The sequence below is a fragment of the Lipomyces japonicus genome (genome assembly GCF_038497905.1).
Source record: "Lipomyces japonicus strain CBS 7319 unplaced genomic scaffold V1514scaffold_16, whole genome shotgun sequence".
NCBI classification, from domain to species: domain Eukaryota; kingdom Fungi; phylum Ascomycota; class Lipomycetes; order Lipomycetales; family Lipomycetaceae; genus Lipomyces; species Lipomyces japonicus.
The window spans coordinates 72,522-93,403 of record NW_027117828.1 but is presented as its reverse complement, the minus strand read 5'-3'; the positions used below and the strand labels follow the sequence as shown (position 1 = coordinate 93,403).

Here is a 20,882-nt window from a genome sequence, read left to right as displayed (position 1 = left end):
GGATCCCTTGTCTGCAGCAGTAAAAGATCTGCCTATGTTTGAATTTCAGGTCTACTTGTCCAGTTACGTAGTTGTTTTACATAATTTAGCCTGTAGATTCGTATGACACTCGAGATGGCAGACTTTGCGTAATTAACAGTTACTCGGTATTCGATATAGTATTCACAATAGTTCAAAATATAAATACAGCTTATACATTAGGCAGCAAAAAAAATAAAAATTACACAATGCCATGTTACATAACCTGAGCAGCATAAGGATTCCGTTTTCGGATTGCCTCGCCGTACCGATCAAAAATGAACGGAATAGGAATCATGGCCAGAGCAATAAATCCAATAAGACTGGCTCCCCATGGAACGCCCAAGTTGTTAAACATGATTGTTCCAAATAAAGAAAAGCCAGCAGCAAAACATGACCTCGCAAGCGTGGTCGCGGCAATGGCCGACACGGAAAAACGAAGGAACGAGTCCACCATATAGTTAAGACACCCCTGGAAAATGGTAGAAAAAACAGTGGTCATGACAGTTATTCCAATTACAGGCGCGATCCATGGATATTTGGGATCTGAAGTCCATCCAAATATGAAAAGCCCTATGGGCAAAATGAATGCACCAAATTTCATTGCAGCCAAACGTGCTTCTGGTACGGCTTTGCCATTATTAGCTCGCAAAATTCGAGCATACCTTCTGCCGACATTGATATTCATGACACCGCCGATCGTGACACCCAGCATCATGCCTAGCAAAGGCAAAGTGGAAGTGATTTTGGGCCAAGATCTCACAACTTGAAATTCTTGAGGAATAGCGATTATTTCGAGGTAAAGAATACCAAATGCAAAAGCTCCATACGTACACATGGCTGCAACGATTGGCGTTATTAACATGAGAAAAGGACGAGTAAGATGCTTGGACAATATATCTTTAAACGTGAGGTCCCATTCGTCAAGCCTGGAATGCCATGCCCAGTTTTGCGTGGTCATTCTTAGTCTTCTCGCTTTTCTTTGTAGAATCACGGGGTGGTATGTTTCTGGAACAAAAAATGCAATAGCAAACGTGATAAAAAAAGTGTAAATCGCACACAGATATTGCACCCACATCCACCCTGTTCTGTGGATAGTCACGGTCATGGAAGCTCCAATAACGGGGGCAATGGTTGGTCCGCCGGCGACCACAAATGCATAAAAAACTAATGCCACGCCTCGCGCTTCAGGTCTCCACAGATCCCCGAGCACGCCGCCAGAGTTAGACACAGGCGCTCCTCCAAGTAAACCTTGAAAAAATCTCATAATAATAACGGTCTGAATATTGTCGGCCGTACCAGCGCCAATTGAAAATAGCCCTGATATAAAAAATGGAATCAAGCAACCAATCTTCCGGCCATAAACTTCTGATAAGGGAGCAAAGATCATAGGACCAAGCCCGATCCTGAAACAAGTTAAACACTGGCCATACTAAAAAAAAAAAAAAAAAAAAAAAAAGGACTTGAGTGCTGAATGTTAATTTTACCCTATCAAAAACAAGGAAACACCAAGAGTTGCTACTTCACGAGAGACCTTATATAACTGGGCAATCTCTTGCACAGCCGGGCCAAACGCGGAAGATGAAAACTGTGGGCCGAAAGTGCAGCATGCGAACATCAGGGTAGTAAATGCACGCATTCGAAATGACCAGTTAAGCGGACATAACGAGTCGTCATCACCTTCAAATGTAACCAAAAATGTATCAGAATCTATATCTTTTGTGTTTTCAACAAATTTTGTGTAGTGTTGTCCAGAGAAGGGTATTGTCATTTAGTGGTTTCTCATTTGCGTCGTGCGTTGACATGACTTCTGTGGGTTGTATAGGCCCGTAGTCTGAAATATAATTTATTGGTTATATACGACTCCATATATGTCAGCAAAAAGATCTGGTTGAAGTCGGCTTTATCGGTGCGGAGTTATGTGGTATGAGCAAAAAAATGCAGATACCTTTGTTAAATTCATTAATTTTAAAAGGCTTAATTAAATAAGCAAAGTAAAGCTTAACAATAGATTTCACGTTATTAAAAAAATGGCGAGGTGTTCATAAATTGCTTGCGTTATTTACTCATTTTATTTATAACAACAAATAATAAAATATGAACAAATAAACAAATAAATAAACACTAATAATTTCACAACAACATAAATATCAACTTGCCTTCAAGAAAAGATTAACCTCGCTGAATAGACAACAAAGATAGCAAAGAAAGAAAAAATTCTACGGGAAAGAGTCTAAATTACAGGAAGGAAATAGCTATGACATAACCTAAGCCAGGTATAGTATCAACATTTACATCTATACGAACAAGTTGTCCGAGAAGGTTTTGTAACTGGAATATAGACAAAAGCTTATATAGTTGAGGACGAGAAGTTTTATGTCAAGGCGTGTGCTGGCTATACAAATAATTGCAAATAATCAATTTCTTTATTCTATGCAAATACGAATAACGAACATTTTTGTATCTGGTCCAACCCGTAGCTACAACAATGTTGTTTTTATAATATATATTGGTTTCGAGGCAGTAGAGGTTTCCAGGGAAACCTAGCAAATTGTAAATAAACCTAACACGCCCAAAATGTGTTTACGCGTATTTCCCTTCCTCCTCCTTTTTCCTTCAATTGTTCATTGTTCATTGTTCATTGTTCATTTTGACTTCTTGAGTTGTTAAAATAATAATGTTTATAGCAAACGTGTCATGTACTATTGTCTGCCAGGCTAAAGCCGTTAGGGAGTATTACAAAGTATTCGCTACCGGTTGAAGTCAGTCTTCTTGCTAACCCTCGCGCTGGTCGAACTTTGGGGGGGTTTTAACATTTGGAACATGCAGGGTTAAAGGCGATTAAACAAGGCCATGCTTTATTTAATTTATATATTATATTCATTTGGTTGAATCAAGATTCTGCCACGGCAGCAATCGTTGGCCATGATGTTTGGCGGTTTGCGACTGGTGCTTGTGCAAACTACCGGCGTGGTCACGATGGACACGTCAGACGACGTGCTGCATGAGTATTCAAAAAACTTGGTTCAACCAAATGAATATAATATATAAATTAAATAGATCATTGCTTGCTTAAGCATGTTTGGCCCTGCTAGTTCGAATGTTAAAAGCCCCAGATTTCAAACTTGCGCAGGTTAACAATAAAACTACGCTCAACTAGTAGCAAATATTTTGTAATAATCACTGATAGCTTTAGACTTGCAAAACATAGATAGTATTACTGAGATTGTGCTTAAAAAATATTTTTAAAAACTAACGTGACTAACTTTAACTATTCATGGAAACAAGTTTTCATAAACAATTGGTTTACTTTGGTTATATTAACTGAAGTTCACATCTGTATACCAACAATATGAAGTCACTAGCGGAAAATATTTTTTTTTTCAAAGCCATACCTCAGCTTATGGCATCAAAAGCGGTTCAAATTTTGTCGTTGCGAATTATTAGGCAAGACTCTGTTTTATCGTTATGAATTTGCTCCTGAGTATAACTATAAAACTGTGCTGTGCGCAAGTTTCATCTATTGAAAGCAAAGCCTGAATGGTAGCGTTTTACGACTCTTGTTATGTTTGCAATCTTTTTGCACCATTTTGAAACGTTTGTCTTAGTCACCATAGCATTGTATAAAAAAACCTCTTTACTCATAAAAATGGTAACTACTTATTATTCAGAGCCTCTCTGATTAAATAAAACAATGCAATATACATACGCTTCTATATTGTGTTTATATGAATATGTAAATACAAGGAACTTGAAAACAAAAATTTTCGCAAGAGCACAACAGTGACAATGTCAAAATAAAATATACAATAGATCATGTATTGTAGGGTATTGTTTTTTATCGTTTGCATCGATGATGAGCGACAATCTAGCGAAATATTACAACATGCGTCCTCAGCAATTAGAGGAGAAATCGGCGAGTCAAACAAGGAATCGGGGTCGGGCCGGAGCTTTCTCGAGAGATTGCCCGGTCGAAAAAGAAAATGAATTTAAAAGCTTGAAGCGTAATAACAACATATTGTGGAATAATGAGCTAAATCGTGTATTGAAAAGGTGATTTTTACCGGTTCAAGTCGGAGTCTCGGCGTGGAGGAAAACACTCGGTATTATCGAAACAGTTATTCTGTCAGGCACAGCAAGCACATATGTCGGCCACAATATAGAATGCTGTTGCCAAAAATATTAACGTGATCTACAAGATAGTGTGACCCAGGTCACGCCGTATCGAAACACATTTCGTCTGATGGGCAGACATTGATTTAATTAGTTATTACAGGTACTACGAATTCGGGGCCGGGTCAGGGTCAGGGCTAAACGCGAAATTAAAGCTCGAGTAAAACCTTCACTTTTTTTTCTTTTCGTCAAAGGTTTGTTGGTGTGTTCAGTAAAGAAAACTGCTAGCAGGTAGTAAGACGATTCAATTTTTAGCAGCAGCCTAAGCTAAGCAATTGGTCACTGTAAATTAACAGGAACAATTTTTGTTGATTAATAGAAAGGCTAGTTTGTTGCTTTATGCATTTGACTCGCTCGACTTTTGCTTTGCTCCATCGCAAGGCTCTGGGGTTAGCGCCCCGGGTAACGCCAAAGTGTCTACCAGTATTTCCAATTGCTGGCGGGCGCGCGCATTACGTTGCTATTAGTAGTCAGGCCCTGAAATCCTGGAGGTCGCCAGTCACCCCAGGTGTCATAGTAGGCTCTTCTTCTCCATCTTTCTTTTCACAATCCGATTTGAATTCATCAATTAAAAATCGAATTAAAGATTACCGTCGCAGGTTCGAAAATAGATCGAAACATTTACATTATTTGTGTCAAAAGCATCGCAATTTGTTGAAAGACGAAATGCTTGACATTTCTGTTGCTGGCGGCGCCAGGTCAGTAGAGTTGCTCTGCCTTGTTTCTTGCCGTATGGCATTGTGCATGGGTTTGAAATTAAAATATTAATTGATTGATTTATTTTAGCTCTTCTGGTGAACGCGAGATTCTTCCACAGAACGTGAAGCCTCTTAACTATAATCTGACTCTTGAGCCTGATTTCGAAAAATTCACGTTTGATGGAACCGTTGACATTGTGTAAGTCAACTAACAGTTATTTTTTTGTTTGTTTGAATAGCCTAAGGAAATCTAATGATTTTTTTTTCTTGTCAGTTTGGATGTGTTTGAAACATCTCGGGACGTTACTGTAAACTCGTTGGAGATTACGGTTCATAGTGCGGCTGTGGATATTAAGGGTGACATTAGCTCGGCAATCTCCACTGAATTTAATGAAGATCAACAGACTGTTAAATTTTCTTTTGATAAAGACTTGCCGGCTGGCGAGCAAGTGACACTCAAGATAAAGTTTACCGGTATCCTCAATGACAAAATGGCTGGTTTCTACCGAAGTTCATACACTGCAGAGGATGGCTCTACAAAATACCTTGCAACTACTCAGATGGAGCCGACTGATGCTCGTCGTGCGTTTCCTTCATTTGATGAGCCTGCGCTTAAGGCGACGTTTGATATCACTCTTATCGCCGATCAGAATCTTACGTGCCTGTCGAACATGAATGAAATTTCTACCAAGTCCCTTGAAAATGGCAAGAAGGCTGTTTCTTTTGCTCGTACTCCTTTGGTTTCTACATATTTGGTAGCATTTATTGTTGGCGATCTCAGATATGTAGAGTACAATAAATTCCGCATCCCTGTTCGCGTGTATGCGACCCCTGGTTTGGAGAACCAGGGTCACTTCTCGGTTGAACTTGCCGCCAAGACAATCAAGTTTTTTGAAGATACTTTTGATTTGCCCTACCCGCTTCCAAAGATGGATATGGTTGCTATTCCAGATTTTTCGGCCGGTGCCATGGAGAACTGGGGCTTGATCACTTATCGTGTTGTCGATTTGCTTTTTGATGAAGAAACATCTGGAGCTGCTACGAAGCAACGTGTTGCTGAAGTTGTTCAACATGAATTGGCTCATCAATGGTTTGGTAACTTGGTTACCATGGACTGGTGGGAAGGCCTATGGCTGAACGAAGGTTTTGCTACTTGGATGTCATGGTTTTCTTGTAACGAGTTTTATCCCGACTGGAAGGTTTGGGAAAGTTATGTTACTGATAACTTGCAATCTGCTCTCCGACTTGATGGCCTCCGATCTTCGCATCCGATTGAGGTGCCTGTTAAGCGCGCTGATGAAATCAATCAAATTTTTGACGCCATTTCTTACTCAAAGGGATCCTGTGTTTTAAGAATGATTTCAAAATTTATTGGGGAAGACGTGTTTCTTGAGGGCATTCGTGTTTACCTTAAGCGTCACAAGTATGGCAATACTCAAACTGGTGATCTTTGGGCAGCACTTTCAGAAGTTTCCGGAAAAGATATTTCGACGCTTATGAACTCATGGACCAAGAAGGTTGGATACCCGATAATCACGGTGACTGAGAACTCTGATGGCAAGTCAATCACGGTTCGACAAAACAGATTTTTGAGCTCTGGCGACGTCAAACCTGAAGAGGATGAGACTATTTACCCAGTCGGTCTTGCTCTCCGCACCAAGGACGGCGTTGATGAATCCATTATATTGAACAAACGTGAAACTGTTATTCCAATGCCTTCAGGTAGCACCGAGTTTTTTAAGATCAATGCTGATCATTCTGGTATTTATCGCACGGCCTATACGCCAGAGCGTCTTACCAAGCTCGGAAAACAGGCAACCGACGGACTTCTTTCAGTTGAGGATCGCGCTGGTCTTGTTGCCGATGCAGGTGCCTTAGCATCAAGTGGTTTCCTGCCCACCGAGGGTTTATTTGGTTTGGTATCAAACTGGAAGAATGAGCAGGCGTTTGTTGTTTGGGATGAAATTGTTGCCCGCATTGGCGCTGTTCGCAGTGCATTTTTGTTTGAGGAAGAAGAGATCAAAAACGGCTTGAAGAAGTTCCAACGTGAACTCACGGCACCAAAGGCCAATGCACTTGGTTGGGCGTTTGACAAGAATGTCGGTCACATTGAGCAACAATTCAAAGCTCTTGTATTTGGATCTGCTGGTCTTTCCGGAGACGAAACCATTGCCGCAGCTGCAAAGGAGTTGTTTGCCGCTTTTGTCGCGGGTGAAAAGAAGGCTATTCACCCCAATTTGAAAGCTTCCGTGTTTGCAATTTCGTTACAAAATGGTGGCGAAGCAGAGTGGGATGCCATCTACAGCACTTATCTGAACCCAATCAACACGGACGAGAAAAACACTGCACTGCGCAACGTTGGCAGAACTAAGAACCCAGACCTAATTCAAAAGACGTTGGATCTGATTCTTGGAGGAACCGTTCGGCCACAGGATGTGTACTTGCCAATGGCCGGTCTTCGCACCACCAGGGAAGGTACTGAAGCGTTATGGGAATGGACCAAAGCGCATTTTGATGAAATTGAGAAGTTACTCCCGCCAGGCTTGTCGATGCTTTCGTCAGTTGTCTCTCTCAGCACTATGGGATTTACAACTGAGGAAAAGGCTAAAGAGATTGAAGAATTTTTTTCTAAGAGAAATAACAAGGGCTATGACAAGGGTCTTGCGCAATCACTTGAGCTTATCAGATCCAAGGCTGAATGGGTTAAGCGGGATAAGGCGTCGATTAAGGCGTGGTTGAGCAAGAACGGATACCTTGCTTAACTATAGCAGAACGGCCGGTTGTAGTGGTAGTTTAGCCCAATAATTAAGTTTGTGAGTGTTGATACGTAGTATTGTGATGTCATTAGAAATGTCATCTGGTTTTTACTTTCCCGATTATATAAAAACACTTGGTCAAAAAAAAAAAAGAAATGTTAAATAAATCACGCCCGCGTTTCGACGGAAAAATGTTTATGCTGATTTCATATTGACCAAAAAAAAGAGTGATTGTTTGAAATAACAAGTAATGCGCCAAATTAAATGTGATTTGTTTGATTGCTTATTTCAAGAAAAGAAATGATCAGCCGTTCTTTCTTTTGTTCTCCTTTTCTCCTTTTGTTGCTTGATGACCCCATGAAACAGGCGACTCTGCAGTTAAGGTTAAAGTTTCTGGGTTTAAAACCTGTGGTGCAGTCAGGGTAACGTTATATAGATTAAATCTCGCGCACGGGCCTTTCCAGCTCTGTAAGCGACTGCAAATCAACCCGGCTGCGAGAATGTTTCCTACTCGGGGCACGATTGCCTTATTAAGCGGTGACATGAAAAGTGTTTGCAATTACAGAGCGGCCTACGGCGAAATCTCCGTGATTTGTTAGCGCCCGTTCACCGTCATTGATCAGATCAAAATTTGGGGTTGGAACCCCGTTCCTGCATTCAGATGCTGTTCATTTGATCTTCCATATCAACACACGACAGCCTAATCGTAGATGGACGTCGGCGATTCGTCGAAGCATCAAGATCGAATACCAGACACCATCGCCGCTTCGGCAGGCGGTGAGTCGGTCAACCATGCCACGTTTCGGCGGCTGCCCCGGCGGGCGTCCATCAATCTTGGTTCGCTGGCGTTAAGCCGACTGCCAGATCATGTTCAGTCAATCGCCAGCCCGAAATCAGAACGTTTGCAATCACCAGATGATAAATCTAAGCAGATAACAGCGCATTCTGTTTTGCCTAGCCGGCAGCCGGATCTTAGTGCAGTACCACGGCAAGCACAAACCAAAAATGTCTCGCTGAATTCCTACGAGTCAACATTTGTGTCCGCACCTCTGGTAAATGCGGATGATGAAGCGCCTGGTTCCAGGATTGAAAGAAAGAAAACGACGCAATCAGCACGCCAGCGGTCGCAAGAATCTCGGAGAAGAATTCTGAATGCTACAACTAGGCGGATTGCTGGTGCGCAAATTGAGCAACAAAAGAGAAATGCTCAATTGTCAGCAATTAACTATGACTTGACTTTAGTACCTGAATGGAGTAATATCTTAAATATAATGAAGAAATTAAAAGGTGTGCTGAGAAGCTGGGCACGGTGGCAGACTCCATCAGCACATGGAAGGTATGAATAGAAAAAATAAATGTTTTTTTTCAATTTTTTTTATCATTGTTATACTAAGGCGTTTTTTTTTTAAAAAAAAAATAGTGGATATTGTTATACTGAGGAATTTTCTGGAGCTCTACTATTCGAGGAACAGTCGTCCACTCATGTATTAATGGCTGATCTCCGTGGATGTCATGTATCATTATCAGAGAGTTCTCCCATGGCGCTAGTTGTTCAATCTGCCAACGATCCGGATTTGTTTGTGATATTGGGTTCTGAATCTACACTAGAATTCAACAACTGGCTTGCTGTTTTTCTCACATGGTCACCGTTGAGAACGGCAGGATTATCCAACAAATTGGTTAGGTTCAAATATCCGCGACTTGATTTTGGTCAAAAATTATCATCAACCGAAAGCTCTTCAGATAGGGTTAATTCGCAGCAATCGTGTTCTACTGTTCCGTCGGTTAGAACTATAAAAGTTGGTCAGCTGGAGATTTGGGACCCGACTATTGCAAAGCGCAACCCCAAGAAAGTGAAGCAATTAGTAACTATTACAAAAAATTGGATACCTGCTTCATGTATGTTGAAAACAAATGGAGATCTTCAAATTTTTCCTGATTTTCAAAGCAAATCACAATCAGCTCCATTACCCGGAACTCTTTATGGCAGCTTAGGCGCAAGCCTTAGTACTGCTAATATTGGCTCCGGATCTGCTCAACCATCTGCCGGAGCGACGACGGTTGACATGTCTCAAAGCAATGTGATTGTCATTGCACTATCAACCCTATCTCGTATGGAAATTCAATTTGCCGACCGGTCAATCACTAATCGCGAGCATTGTATTGTCATATTCTTGAGATTTCCAAATTCAAATTCTTCGTCCACATCTTCGACTCATTCTTCCTCTTCCTCATCGTCACATAATTCACATCAACACAACCATTCACTATCCACCGCATCATCCACATCAACCAATAACCAACCAAAATATGCCACTGCGCCTATCTACTTATCATTTGATACCCGCGTTAACTGTGAGGTATGGTATGTGCTTTTGAAAAGTTTATCGCTGCCTGAACTTTACGGTCCTGACACTGGATCCGTATATGGTACATTCAGGCAGCATCGAGCATTTACAATCCGTGTTTTGGAAGCTCGAGTTCTTTGGCCAAGAGGTCCGACCATGAGTCCTGAATCATCTTTAGCAGCCAAAGCAGCGGACACATATGTTGAAATCAGTTTGGATGACAAGGTGCGAGCAAGAACACGAGTGAAATACTCTACGTCAAAGCCTTTCTGGAGGCAAGATTTCTCATTCAGGTTAGTAAAGTTCTTTAACATTTTTTCCATATTAACAAAAAGTGTTTTTTTTTTAAGTAATCTGCCGAGTCATATAAATTCAGTTAAATTAAGCTTAAAACTGCGAAATAAAAGGTCTAAGGATTATCAATCAGATCAGACGTTGGGCGAAGTAAGATTGTCACTTGACGAAGTTGAGAAAGAAACTGAAGTTGAACAATGGATTCCAATGCATAACCCCACTCGAGGATATATCGGCAAGACCGCTGAAGTATGCACGCGGTTGAAGTTGACAGATTACACGATTTTGGCTGGTCGGGAATATGAACCAATATTGTCATTACTTTTAGATTTTTCCAATCACCTGACTATTGAAATTGCGCAACTTATAGGGGATCTGAAACGGGTATCTACAACTTTGCTTGACATATACCAAGCTAGTGGGCAGGCAACGGAGTGGCTGATTACTCTTGCAGATGATGAAGTCGGAGAGTCAGGTTCATCATCACAAGAATTTCCCTCTGTTGTTTTAAACCCCGTTTTTGTTCAAAATCCAGAAAATATTCAAGCGTTTAAAAGGATTAGCTCGCCTGCGCTTGTGCAGTCATCAAATTTAACATCTTTGAACTCACCTTTTGCATCTCAGTACGCGACTCGATCTAATTCATTTGATGAATCTGAGACTAGCTCTGGCACAAGCACGCTTTCTCCGGGCACTTTATCACCAGCCGAATCATCTGGGCATGAAAGTCGCTCACCAGCTCCTGGTCATAGTGGTGCGTCTTCTCCTCGACTTCCTGTTATCAACGCGGCGTCAGCTCTTGCAGATGCAAACCTACTGTTTCGTGGAAATTCGCTTTTGACAAAGTCATTGGATGCTCACATGCGACGGATTGGTTCTGACTATTTACTTGAGACTATTGGTGACTTGGTACAGCGAGTGATTGACGAAAACTTGTCTTGCGAGGTTGATCCATGCAAGCTAAGTGCTGATGAGTCTTTGGATGAGAATTGGAATAAGTTGCTTGCTTACATGACAATTTTCTGGAATCGGGTTCAATCTTCGTCTCGGTCGTGCCCTCCAGCACTTCGAAGAATTTTTCATAACATCAGGTTGCAAGTTGAGAACAAGTTTGGTGAATTTTTATTAGCAGCTTCATACTCTGGAGTGTCAGGTTTTTTATTTTTGCGATTTTTTTGCCCCGCGGTACTTAATCCGAAATTGTTTGATTTAGTCAACGATCACCCGCCTTCCCGAGCTCAGAGAACGTTGACATTGATTGCGAAAGGGTTGCAAGGTTTAGCTAATCGAACACATTTTGGCTACAAGGAACCGTGGATGTCACCAATGAATACTTTTTTAAACGATCATATTCAAGAAGTGAATCAATTCATAGCTGACGTGTCCACGTGGAGATCATCAATTTATCCGCAAATTTCGAAAGGTATTGCAGATGTTTCGATGGTGAATCAGGCATCGATTATGAAGGATGATGAATTGGACGATAACGAAATTGATGCCAGCAAGCGATCGCTTTCGAAATTTCCGTATCGGATCCCTAACGCCATTTTGTCATGCCTGCAGGAAGAATTCAAAGACAGTACGCCGACGTTGCCTTATTTGATTGATAGACCAGCAGCGATTTCTGATTTGGTAACAATATGGCTCTCCTGGTACGATGCCAAGGTGTTAGCTTGGCAAGCGGAATTGGAAGCTGATAAATTTAGTGGTCATCGCGGAAGTCTTTACGATGAAGAAGGTGAAGGCGAGCAACGCGAATTAGAAGCCGACCGTATTAATTATGCGGCATCGATTGCAGAGATTGTCAATAGCTTGCCGGACACGTATGCGACAGATGATGATACGGAGAGTAGTACGACGTCTACAACGTCAGCCGAAGATGAGATCTTGTTCACGCCTGCACGGAAACATGGTGGAACCGCGCACGCAGTGCCGGTGGATAAGTCAGACAAGGACATGCCATCTGGATTACGATTTTCTGGTGCCGTGAGAGAATTTCACAATGAATGCGTACGAATTCGCGACGCGACACAGAAATTGAAGTACAAGTCATCCATTCCGGAGATTCCTTCGGAAGTACCGGAAGATACATGGGATTATTTTGTGACCAATTTTTTGGATGCGACTGATTTCGAATTTTCTCAAAAGCGAGGTACCGCGTTGAAGAGCCTGTACGCGACTTCTGCGGCAGTTGCTGAAGGCGGTGACAATGCAGGCAAGAATACCATTCCCGCAGGTGGTGTTGTTATTTCCAACATGCATGAAGTGGCACCACCCGCCGTATTATCGAATGCTAATGATCAAGATAACCACAATTTGAAATTGAGTTTCGAACATGCAGACAATGAGAACGATGCAATAACAAACCTGGAACATGATCCACATGGTGGCCATAATAACGAGTCATCATCTGCAGAATCTTCGTCGTTGGGAAATTTCACCAGCACGGTTAGTCGCGGCATTGGCACGTTGCAACGCAAATCAAAGTCTCTCCGGCAACCGTGGCGCAAAATTTTGGGAAACAAATAAAAAGATAGGGTATTTTTTTTTCTTTTTTTTTTTTTTATTGATTTTGTAGATATTTATTTATTTTCTATCTTTCACTTTGGATGGGTATTAAATATATTAAGGGTGTAATAACGGCATTTTTGTATATTAGTCTGGTTGTATAATAATCTAACATGATTTCACCACCCAAACCAGATGCACAAAAAATGCAAAAGAGTAGTAACTAATAGTTGTTAATTACTTGATCAGATATTTCTGTATTACTTATATTTCAAAACTTTTATAACTGTGTCATAGTTGTGAAAACCTGTTAGTTTTTGTGATAAGACGCAAGAATATGATGTATTGGAAGAATATTAGCAATACAGCAAAGTTGTTTGGGTTAGTTTATAAATGTCAAATAGTCATTCTTTCAACAAATCCGGCTTGAAGCTTTGCCAGCCATTGATAAACCATCTCGGTTTTGTCATCATCGTCATCATTTTGACCGTCTCCGACAGCTCTCGCCTGGCAAAACTCGTCCAGACTTTTCAGCGCAACAAATACTTCTTGAACAGCTTTCCGGCGTTTTGCAAGTAACGTCATCTTCCCTCCGTTACCTCGCTTGGCCAATTCTTCAAGCTGATGAGAAACTTCTTCCGCCCGATTTAGGAGCCGTTCCGGGAACGGAAGCACTTGCGCTAGTTTAAGCCCATAATGGGGAGTTGATTCGTTCCTCCCATCCACAATTTTATAAAGCATCCGCAGTTGTGGTACCAAGTCCACCCTCATATGCAGATTTGCAACCCCCGGTCTCGCATTCAATGTTTCTGCCAGTTCTCGAAAATGAGTCGAAAAAAAAATGGTCGATTGACTTTCGACTAAAACCTCCGAAATAGCAAGTGTGATGGCCAAGCCATCTCGAGTTGATGATCCTCTCCCCATTTCATCAATCAATACTAAAGAACTTTCTCGAAGATTTTGTAAAATAAACGCAGCTTCACGCATATCTGTTGCAAACGCTGAAGATGCCTTTCCCGAAATTACCGAACCTGATGTCACATCCGTGTCCTCGTCTGCTGATATTCTTGAATGAAGTGCGGTAAATATGGGGAACGACCCATGCTCAGCAGGTACGAAACAACCTATTTGTGCCATTACAACAATCAAAGCTACCTGCTTCAAATACGTTGACTTTCCGCTCATGTTTGCTAAAAAAATTTTTTTTGATATTATTAGTCAACTTCCTCATGAAAGTTTAAAAAAAATACTTGCTTCCGGTTATGATTTGAAACCTTGATGATTCTTTGCTTGCATAAATATCATTTTCCACAAACTGGTTCCCATTCTTCATCATGACAATTTCTTTAACTGGATGCCTTGCATTTTTGATAGCAAGAAGTGTACCATCGCTGTTAAATTCTGGTCGCACATAGCCCTTAAGAGAGCCAGTTGCCAAATGAGCAAAAGATATGAGCATGTCTAGCATAGCAATACTTTCCGATGCCCTATAGAACGCAGGAATGTACTCTCTTATTCGCTCAATTAATTTTTCTACGGTTTGTTCTGACATTAGCATAATTTCAGTCAATGAATCCCGAAGTCTGCTATTCAACTTCAGTAACATCATCGTAGTGAATTCAGTATATTGTTTTTTGACTGTCTGATTAATAAATATATCTGGAAATATTTCACGCTCTGCGATGCCAAACGATGGCACACGCAAATAATATCCTCTTGCAACTTCAAACCGAATTTCGAGATCAAGATCGTGCGTGTCCTTCAAATCACCAACCACTGACATTATATCATTTGTAACTTCTTTGTAAGTTTGTCGTGCAACATCGAGTAATCCATTGCGGCCCTGCCTGACAGCATAGCACCTCTGGTTTCGCAACTCAACCGCTGTTTTGGCCCACTGGCAATCTTCATTAATACATTCATCAATCAAATTCTTAACGGTACTAATATTGTTATCGAGGCATAATTCTCGTATTTCAGCCAGTAATTCTGATCTTGCTGACTCCAATGACGCCGCAGTCCCGCTCATACAAACAATAGCTTGCTTCAGCATGATAATATCATTAGTTCTTTGTTCAGATTTTTTCATGGTTGGATTTGTCGGAATCGCAATAAGCTACAAGAAAAATTAGTTGTGGTTGGGTTTTTAAAAAAAAATTAAGGGTATTATTCTTAGTACAGATGTTAATAATCGATCAAGGTCCTGAAATTGCTTCAAAGAGTTCTGAGAAGAAAAAAACAAATCTTCATTCTGAGTGAGCTCTTCAACCGCAGTTAATCGATCTTCTATGGTTGGCCGAGCTAAACATGTAAGAATGGTCCATTATGTATGTACATATGTATACAAACTAGTTAAGGGTTGCAAGATATTGGATTTCAAAAGACGAAGTCCCATTGGTGTGTTGGTATTGTTAAGAATCCCTAATAATGACTGAGCCGACTTTGCATTAGCAATGTTTTGAAGAAGCTCAAGATTTCGTATAGTGCTGTAGTCAATAATCATGCTTCCTGGTTTACATCTTTTAGTTCATAATCACGAGATATAACATCGTTGATTACCTTCGTTGGCTTCATAACGCACACGTAATGAATAAGGTGCGTATGTAACATTTAACTGAGTCTCCACGTATTTTAAAGCTGCAGCCATTGAGCTTACCGCATAAAATCTAAAGCAAAAAAATATTAAAATTTCAATGCAAGACTGTCGATCATTTGTTATTCTATACTGACTTCGCTGCTGTGAGGACTCTAAGGGAGTCCACAGTGTCTCGAAAAGACAATGTGTTAATAAATTCTTGACCGTTCGCCTCATTGTAATATTTACGTGCAATAGGTATGATCTTGGCACCTGGTATATTCTCTTCAATAATATTGCAAAGCTTAGATTTCATAGGTTCAACAGACGTATTTGGTATCAGAATCTGGCCCATTAGACACATGACAAGTTTCTAACATTTACTCTATGCTTGCCTCAATCGGATCGTATACAGACAGCTTATGTATAGTCCGAACCCATGTTTGCGAGTCTGAAATTTCACAAAGAACGCATTCTCCCGTGTCGATAGCTAAGAAGCAGAGTCCAACCGTAGCAGACACTCCCCTTCCTTCACTCACGGCACACACAGTGCGAGCAGTGCGATTACTCAAGGCTGAATATGATCTTCCTGACTGACGAGAAGGCTGCAACCTGGAAGGCACGCTCGAAGATGTTGCCCATGAATCAGCAGAGCCAGTTAACGTTGAGCGGGTTGGAACGCGCGATCGAGCAATGGAAGTTACGGAACCAGAGGATGCGGTGGAACTTCCACGAGTGATAGTTGACCTATTCAAATAGCTAGTCGTTGATCTATTGTTAACATTGACCCGAGACACGGATTTGGGCATTTTTGGACCTTGAAGTTCGGAAACTGGCTCGTCGTAGATACATATGCAAAATGTCGGAATGACAAGAGCGCTGTTAACTAGTTACCCTGCCTTTGTCTTGTTGATCAATTAGTTGCTCGCAAGGCGTTCAAGATATACAAAAAGACAAGTGTGAGTGAGTGGGTTAGAATTAGCAGCCAGCATATTAAAAAGTCGTCCAGCATGGTGAGAGTTCATGTTCTTAATACAATATTTGGTTCTCACATTTAATTTAGTCTGCATTGTTTAACTTTCAGTCGCTGCTGTTGGTCATACTACTGCTGATATGCACCTCAACTTATGCTCACCAGGTTATTCCTGCAATCATGAATAGGAACAATAGCGGGTAAGAATTTGGCTTTTTTTGTTTATTGTTAGACTATGTAACTAAACAAATTGTCTTGTTTAGAGTATTTGGCATATTTTGGAAAGCCGCGCGGATAGGAGAGAGGTTGAGTCCATATGTCTCGATATGCTGTATCGCCATGGCGGTATGTTTCTTCCAACTCTTCCATGATTTCCACTGCTAATCCGTATTAGATTTCTTTGTTCCTACAATAATCTTTAAATTACAAAACATTCTGGCGTTATAATAATTGGGAATATAAAACGTTGTTCATTTCATTTCAAATTTCGTGTACAATAAATCAAGACTAATATCGTTTTAACCTTATGAACAGTAAATAAAGAAAACAATATAAATATATGATAAATGCCATTGTTTGATTTAATTTCTACTACAATACTAAAGAAACGCCAAACACCATTGTAATCCCACCCAATATATTCATGGCCGAACCAACACATCCTCTTGTCATTTTTCAGCTCTTGACAAGGACTTTCCTTCGGAATCATCAAACGTTTTTCTCGCTTGCTGAATCTCCTTTGATAGGCGTTGAAGTTCATCAATACGTCCAAGCTTCTTATAGTCTCTCCTCAGTGCAAACTTGAAGTCATCGACTTTGACTTTGTTTCGATTCGTGGTTTTTGCCATGCGAGCTGCCTCATGGCACTATGAAGTAAAAAAATATTAATATTTTTGTTTTTTTTAAAAAAAAAAATGCTGTCATACCATATCGACGATGTAATCCGACAATATGTCTTCAAGTACTGCCACCGATTCCCGATCCGGATCATGAACGTCGCCAAACGCGTACATCAGTGCTCTTACTAAGTCACATCAGTTATGATCAAAAATAGTTCAAAACATATATACCATCATTTGTAAAAAGATTTGCTCTTTTGCGTTTTTTAGATCCAGTATCCATTTGAATAGCATTCGTTGGGTTGGGTTAAACATTCTTAATCAAATAGAATTGCGGCGGTTGATCAAGACCTGGCTTAGTCAGCTTTGGTGCCAGTAAATTAAAAATTGGGGTAAGGGTATTCGTTATTGATTTGACTTCACATGGCGCCGAATAAAATTATTACCGTATGGCTATATTCGTTTACAACCAGGTTAGTTGAATCAAGGTCAGTCCGGAATGTCACGACGTCAGCATTTACATGAATTAGTTCGGAGGACGAGCAGACTGTTGGAAGTTGGAGCTTTAAAATCTGAACCAGCATGGTACAAAGCGGTAATTGCTAATCCGCCCGCTACGGATTTCATCCCAAAAGTTAAAGTACAAAATGTTAAGGACTGGAATGTGCCAGTAAAAGATCTTTTCAAGCCACAAAGTATTGTGTATCCTGAAGATAAATTGCGCTCAAGGTTTTATAAAGACCATCCATGGGAACTTGCCCGTCCAAAGGTTTTGGTAGAGAGAGATGCGCTAGATTTTACAAGAAACGATTGGTCCAAGTTGGACCAGCCATTAAAGAGATTAGATGGAGAAAGGTGGGTTTACTTTGATAAATTTAGTTTTATTGCTCTTACTAATAGCCCTGTTTAGCGTGGTTCAGCGAACGTTATGGTTAATTGAAAAGAAAGGTTCAAGTGAGGACGATGCCTATGATCAAGCATGCAAGGAATTTTATTCGTTAAGAATTAAGGAGGAAGTAGAAATTCAAACAACCGAGGAAGAAGCACGAATGTTTGGATCCGTGTTTTTCTTGTCTGAGATAGAAATCGCTCTGGAGCTTGAATCTAAATCTTTGAAAAACTTTAAAGAACAAATTTCAACACTTCAAGGCAGCAAAAATTAAAAGTCTGTATCAATATCGCATCAACACCAATTTTTTTTTTTGTATATATCATGCGGGTGTAATGATAGTTCATTACGGGATGGATAAAAAAACAAGTATGAATTATTTTTTTCTAGAAAAATTCTTTACAATATATACACAGTAAATACAAGAAACTCGTGGGCTACTTTCGAATTAATCTATACAAAAACACCGTCTCTCGCGAAAATGATGGGTATTCGTCGTAGTTTTTAATCTATATCATTAGCTAAAATAACAAATTAAAACAGTTTATGCAAAACGCATGCATACCTCTTCCAGTCGAAAGTGCTTGCGGATAGAATGGAAAAACCTTATATCAGCCTAAACTATTAGAATATTCTTTTTTTTTTTTTTTTTTTCGTCTAAAAACAACTTTTTATGAGACTTACTCTTCTTCTCTTTTTGTAGCTCATCAAAACGAAAGTCTCTGGTGTTGTAAGGTCCAGTAACGTTTTTTCCAGAAGCGGGAAAGCGGGTTCAAAGTAAACACAATCGGCGGCAAGAATGATATCGGGAGAATTAAATCTTTCTGGCAGTTCAGAGCCCCTATACCACAATGTAAATAATTTTGGCCACCGTAACTTATGATAGCTTTCTTACCAATCAAGAACTGCTGCGCTAACTTCTTTGTTCAAATTGTTTAACGAAACGTTGTCTTCCATAAGATTCAGCATGTTTCTTTATGAAGTTAGAACTTATTCTGTAATATTAAGCAGCACACTAACTCTTGATCAGTAACAATAATATCCAATCCATGACTGTCGTCGGTTACGTTGCCAGAGACGTTGTAGGCCCGACCTAATGCTAAGCTACTGCTGTCAATAAGACTGGTCTGCTGAACGTTGGGCTCAATAATTAACAATACCCTACAAGTCCAGTACCGCTTCCGAGTTCGATTATCTTGACCTTTCTTTTTGACGCTTGCTTCCATATCAAGTCATGTGCAACATAATCAGAATTTTTTTCAGCGCTTACAAGGTATTTCGACAGTAGTTCGCCTGCGGGCCAAACTTTACCCCCACAACCAGTAGCTCCGCCGTCGTGCTTGATTTTTACCAAAGCGCCGTTCAAGTCTACTTCAAGAACTCCGGCATGCGATGTTGCATAATCCACTCCAGCAAACATCGTAACATCATCTGCCGGAGGTACTAAATCCGTGTTTCCGAGAAAAGAACTAAACGGATCCTCATCCTCCAGGCTAGTAGCTTGTCCTTGTAAACTTTTTTCGAAGCTTGAAGCAGTAAGAACTTCGCTGCATATTTGTTAGAGCGCACCCTTAACAATAATAGCATACTTACCCCATTTTTTATCGATTAAACAGAGTACTAATGGTACGTTAAGTTTTATTCACCAGATATATTACGTGTATAATATTGAATAGCTTCAGGGGTGATCCCCCGAACCATCGCGTTGGAGCTTTTGAGTTTATAAGTTTGACGTGTTGGCCATTAACTCCTAACATGTATATATAACTATTGAAGGTCTCCGACGTGCGGTGATGAGCTGCTGAGCTGCTGGTGCTAGATTTTTCAAAATTTTTTGAAATAGATTTTATTTTTCAAACGAATTTGAGAACTATGGCCAACTGGCTGGTGACCAAATTCAGGCAAAACCTTGCTACAGAATGCTTTAGTTATGACTTCTATTACTAGATGGCTTGAACGTCAAATTGCAAAAATATCAAATTAAAGGAGGTGTTTTTGTGCTTGTTTCATACTTAAAAGATGGAACGCCTGATGAGTGGCAAACTTTTCTTTGGAAGGCTTTCCATATCATGCTGACTTGCCTTTTTTTTATAAACGCAAGATATGAAGCACAACGTCGGATAATGACAATACCTCTTGAAAGGATGAAGTTTGTAAAATTGCTCAAAGCCTCATACAACCAAAAACCTGAAGTTGTTAATGCCGATAGCCTTTGTAAAGAGCTTTATGTAACAGAAGAATTCACATTAGCTGCCGAACTCACATGTTAGCAATTCTCTACTAACTCATAAAATGTCTTCATGTTTTAAATATATATATACTTTAATCTAAATGGCAACGGGTATTGTTGATACAGTTTTTGTAGTTTTTTTCCAACAATATATTAACAAACATCAAAATGTGGGCTATAGTAATTATCAGCCACATCAAAACTGACGCTGCAGGCAATCACAGCAATGTGGTTATAAATTGATTTGTACTTTTTGAAAATATACATTTTTATTGTGATGGATCTATTCTTGTAAGAATCCTGTCAATCGAGATGAGGCATATGAAAGCGCTATAAATCAAATAAAGTCACAGTCTGTAAGAAACCCGATTAAAAAAACCGGCACGTACTATTAGATTAATGACCATAAACTAACCCGTTTACCTCTATAAAATGCACGATCAGCGTGTCGTTGTAACAAACCAAATTGAGAACGTGACCAGTATAGATTCAACATAAAAAGCCATAGTTTGGAGGGCACATTTATTTTTTTCTCCGCAGTGATCTTGCACTAAACTGAAGAAAACTGGAACGGGAAAACG

General features: G+C 40.2%; 8 protein-coding genes across 8 annotated transcripts; 4 read left to right on the top strand and 4 right to left on the bottom strand.

Annotated features, from left to right (window-relative positions):
• Window positions 1–226: 226 nt before the first annotated feature.
• V1514DRAFT_329885 (major facilitator superfamily domain-containing protein) lies at window positions 227–1,789 on the bottom strand (the record flags this gene model as incomplete). Its single annotated transcript, XM_066927412.1, has 2 exons — window positions 227–1,424; window positions 1,506–1,789. The coding sequence occupies 2 exons, from the start codon at window positions 1,787–1,789 to the stop codon at window positions 236–238; spliced, it is 1,473 nt and encodes a 490-aa protein (XP_066783715.1). The 3' UTR covers window positions 227–235.
• A 3,068-nt stretch (window positions 1,790–4,857) lies between these two features.
• On the top strand, window positions 4,858–7,651 carry V1514DRAFT_342406 (peptidase family M1-domain-containing protein; the record flags this gene model as incomplete). Its single annotated transcript, XM_066929102.1, has 3 exons — window positions 4,858–4,889; window positions 4,978–5,088; window positions 5,164–7,651. The coding sequence occupies 3 exons, from the start codon at window positions 4,858–4,860 to the stop codon at window positions 7,649–7,651; spliced, it is 2,631 nt and encodes an 876-aa protein (XP_066783714.1).
• A 561-nt stretch (window positions 7,652–8,212) lies between these two features.
• On the top strand, window positions 8,213–12,986 carry V1514DRAFT_329875 (uncharacterized protein). The gene is made up of 3 exons (XM_066927411.1): window positions 8,213–8,981; window positions 9,066–10,286; window positions 10,344–12,986. The coding sequence occupies exons 1-3, from the start codon at window positions 8,356–8,358 to the stop codon at window positions 12,814–12,816; spliced, it is 4,320 nt and encodes a 1,439-aa protein (XP_066783713.1). The 5' UTR covers window positions 8,213–8,355; the 3' UTR covers window positions 12,817–12,986.
• On the bottom strand, window positions 12,891–16,265 carry V1514DRAFT_362911 (muts domain V-domain-containing protein). The gene is made up of 7 exons (XM_066929753.1): window positions 15,766–16,265; window positions 15,526–15,716; window positions 15,355–15,461; window positions 15,145–15,303; window positions 14,975–15,096; window positions 14,050–14,911; window positions 12,891–13,985 (listed from the first exon to the last, which is right to left on the bottom strand). Exons 1-7 carry the CDS (start codon window positions 16,177–16,179, stop codon window positions 13,192–13,194), a joined length of 2,649 nt encoding a protein of 882 aa, XP_066783712.1. The 5' UTR covers window positions 16,180–16,265; the 3' UTR covers window positions 12,891–13,191.
• Window positions 16,266–16,324: 59 nt separating this feature from the next.
• V1514DRAFT_329866 (uncharacterized protein) lies at window positions 16,325–16,914 on the top strand. The gene is made up of 4 exons (XM_066927410.1): window positions 16,325–16,383; window positions 16,434–16,543; window positions 16,607–16,688; window positions 16,738–16,914. Exons 1-4 carry the CDS (start codon window positions 16,381–16,383, stop codon window positions 16,756–16,758), a joined length of 216 nt encoding a protein of 71 aa, XP_066783711.1. The 5' UTR covers window positions 16,325–16,380; the 3' UTR covers window positions 16,759–16,914.
• V1514DRAFT_329865 (transcription initiation factor IID, 18kD subunit-domain-containing protein) lies at window positions 16,795–17,490 on the bottom strand. Its single transcript, XM_066927409.1, has 3 exons — window positions 17,414–17,490; window positions 17,270–17,367; window positions 16,795–17,209 (listed from the first exon to the last, which is right to left on the bottom strand). The coding sequence occupies exons 1-3, from the start codon at window positions 17,463–17,465 to the stop codon at window positions 17,012–17,014; spliced, it is 348 nt and encodes a 115-aa protein (XP_066783710.1). The 5' UTR covers window positions 17,466–17,490; the 3' UTR covers window positions 16,795–17,011.
• Window positions 17,491–17,642: 152 nt separating this feature from the next.
• Window positions 17,643–18,507, top strand: V1514DRAFT_362908 (mitochondrial 37S ribosomal protein mS23). The gene is made up of 2 exons (XM_066929752.1): window positions 17,643–18,037; window positions 18,093–18,507. Exons 1-2 carry the CDS (start codon window positions 17,682–17,684, stop codon window positions 18,343–18,345), a joined length of 609 nt encoding a protein of 202 aa, XP_066783709.1. The 5' UTR covers window positions 17,643–17,681; the 3' UTR covers window positions 18,346–18,507.
• Window positions 18,438–19,771, bottom strand: V1514DRAFT_329858 (putative methyltransferase-domain-containing protein). The gene is made up of 7 exons (XM_066927408.1): window positions 19,665–19,771; window positions 19,232–19,618; window positions 19,092–19,175; window positions 18,967–19,044; window positions 18,756–18,912; window positions 18,637–18,687; window positions 18,438–18,580 (listed from the first exon to the last, which is right to left on the bottom strand). Exons 1-7 carry the CDS (start codon window positions 19,667–19,669, stop codon window positions 18,509–18,511), a joined length of 834 nt encoding a protein of 277 aa, XP_066783708.1. The 5' UTR covers window positions 19,670–19,771; the 3' UTR covers window positions 18,438–18,508.
• Window positions 19,772–20,882: the final 1,111 nt, after the last annotated feature.

Excerpts from the sequence above, each read along its gene's own strand:
- V1514DRAFT_329875 (XM_066927411.1), top strand. The coding sequence starts at position 8,356 with ATGGACGTCGGCGATTCGTCGAAGCATCAAGATCGAATACCAGACACC. Across the intron at positions 8,982-9,065 it reads ACTCCATCAGCACATGGAAG|TGGATATTGTTATACTGAGG; the intron begins GTATGAATAGAA and ends AAAAAAAAATAG. Across the intron at positions 10,287-10,343 it reads AGGCAAGATTTCTCATTCAG|TAATCTGCCGAGTCATATAA; the intron begins GTTAGTAAAGTT and ends TTTTTTTTTAAG.
- V1514DRAFT_362911 (XM_066929753.1), bottom strand. The coding sequence starts at position 16,179 with ATGCCCAAATCCGTGTCTCGGGTCAATGTTAACAATAGATCAACGACT. Across the intron at positions 15,462-15,525 it reads AGAGTCCTCACAGCAGCGAA|ATTTTATGCGGTAAGCTCAA; the intron begins GTCAGTATAGAA and ends TTTTTGCTTTAG. Across the intron at positions 13,986-14,049 it reads GTTTCAAATCATAACCGGAA|CAAACATGAGCGGAAAGTCA; the intron begins GCAAGTATTTTT and ends AAATTTTTTTAG.
- V1514DRAFT_329866 (XM_066927410.1), top strand. Across the intron at positions 16,544-16,606 it reads ATGAATAGGAACAATAGCGG|AGTATTTGGCATATTTTGGA; the intron begins GTAAGAATTTGG and ends TGTCTTGTTTAG. Across the intron at positions 16,689-16,737 it reads TATGCTGTATCGCCATGGCG|ATTTCTTTGTTCCTACAATA; the intron begins GTATGTTTCTTC and ends AATCCGTATTAG.
- V1514DRAFT_329865 (XM_066927409.1), bottom strand. The coding sequence starts at position 17,465 with ATGGATACTGGATCTAAAAAACGCAAAAGAGCAAATCTTTTTACAAAT. Across the intron at positions 17,368-17,413 it reads AAATCTTTTTACAAATGATG|TAAGAGCACTGATGTACGCG; the intron begins GTATATATGTTT and ends GATGTGACTTAG. Across the intron at positions 17,210-17,269 it reads CGGATTACATCGTCGATATG|TGCCATGAGGCAGCTCGCAT; the intron begins GTATGACAGCAT and ends TTTACTTCATAG.
- V1514DRAFT_362908 (XM_066929752.1), top strand. The coding sequence starts at position 17,682 with ATGTCACGACGTCAGCATTTACATGAATTAGTTCGGAGGACGAGCAGA. Across the intron at positions 18,038-18,092 it reads AAGAGATTAGATGGAGAAAG|CGTGGTTCAGCGAACGTTAT; the intron begins GTGGGTTTACTT and ends AGCCCTGTTTAG.
- V1514DRAFT_329858 (XM_066927408.1), bottom strand. Across the intron at positions 18,688-18,755 it reads GCTACAAAAAGAGAAGAAGA|GCTGATATAAGGTTTTTCCA; the intron begins GTAAGTCTCATA and ends CTAATAGTTTAG. Across the intron at positions 18,581-18,636 it reads AGCACTTTCGACTGGAAGAG|ATTAAAAACTACGACGAATA; the intron begins GTATGCATGCGT and ends CTAATGATATAG.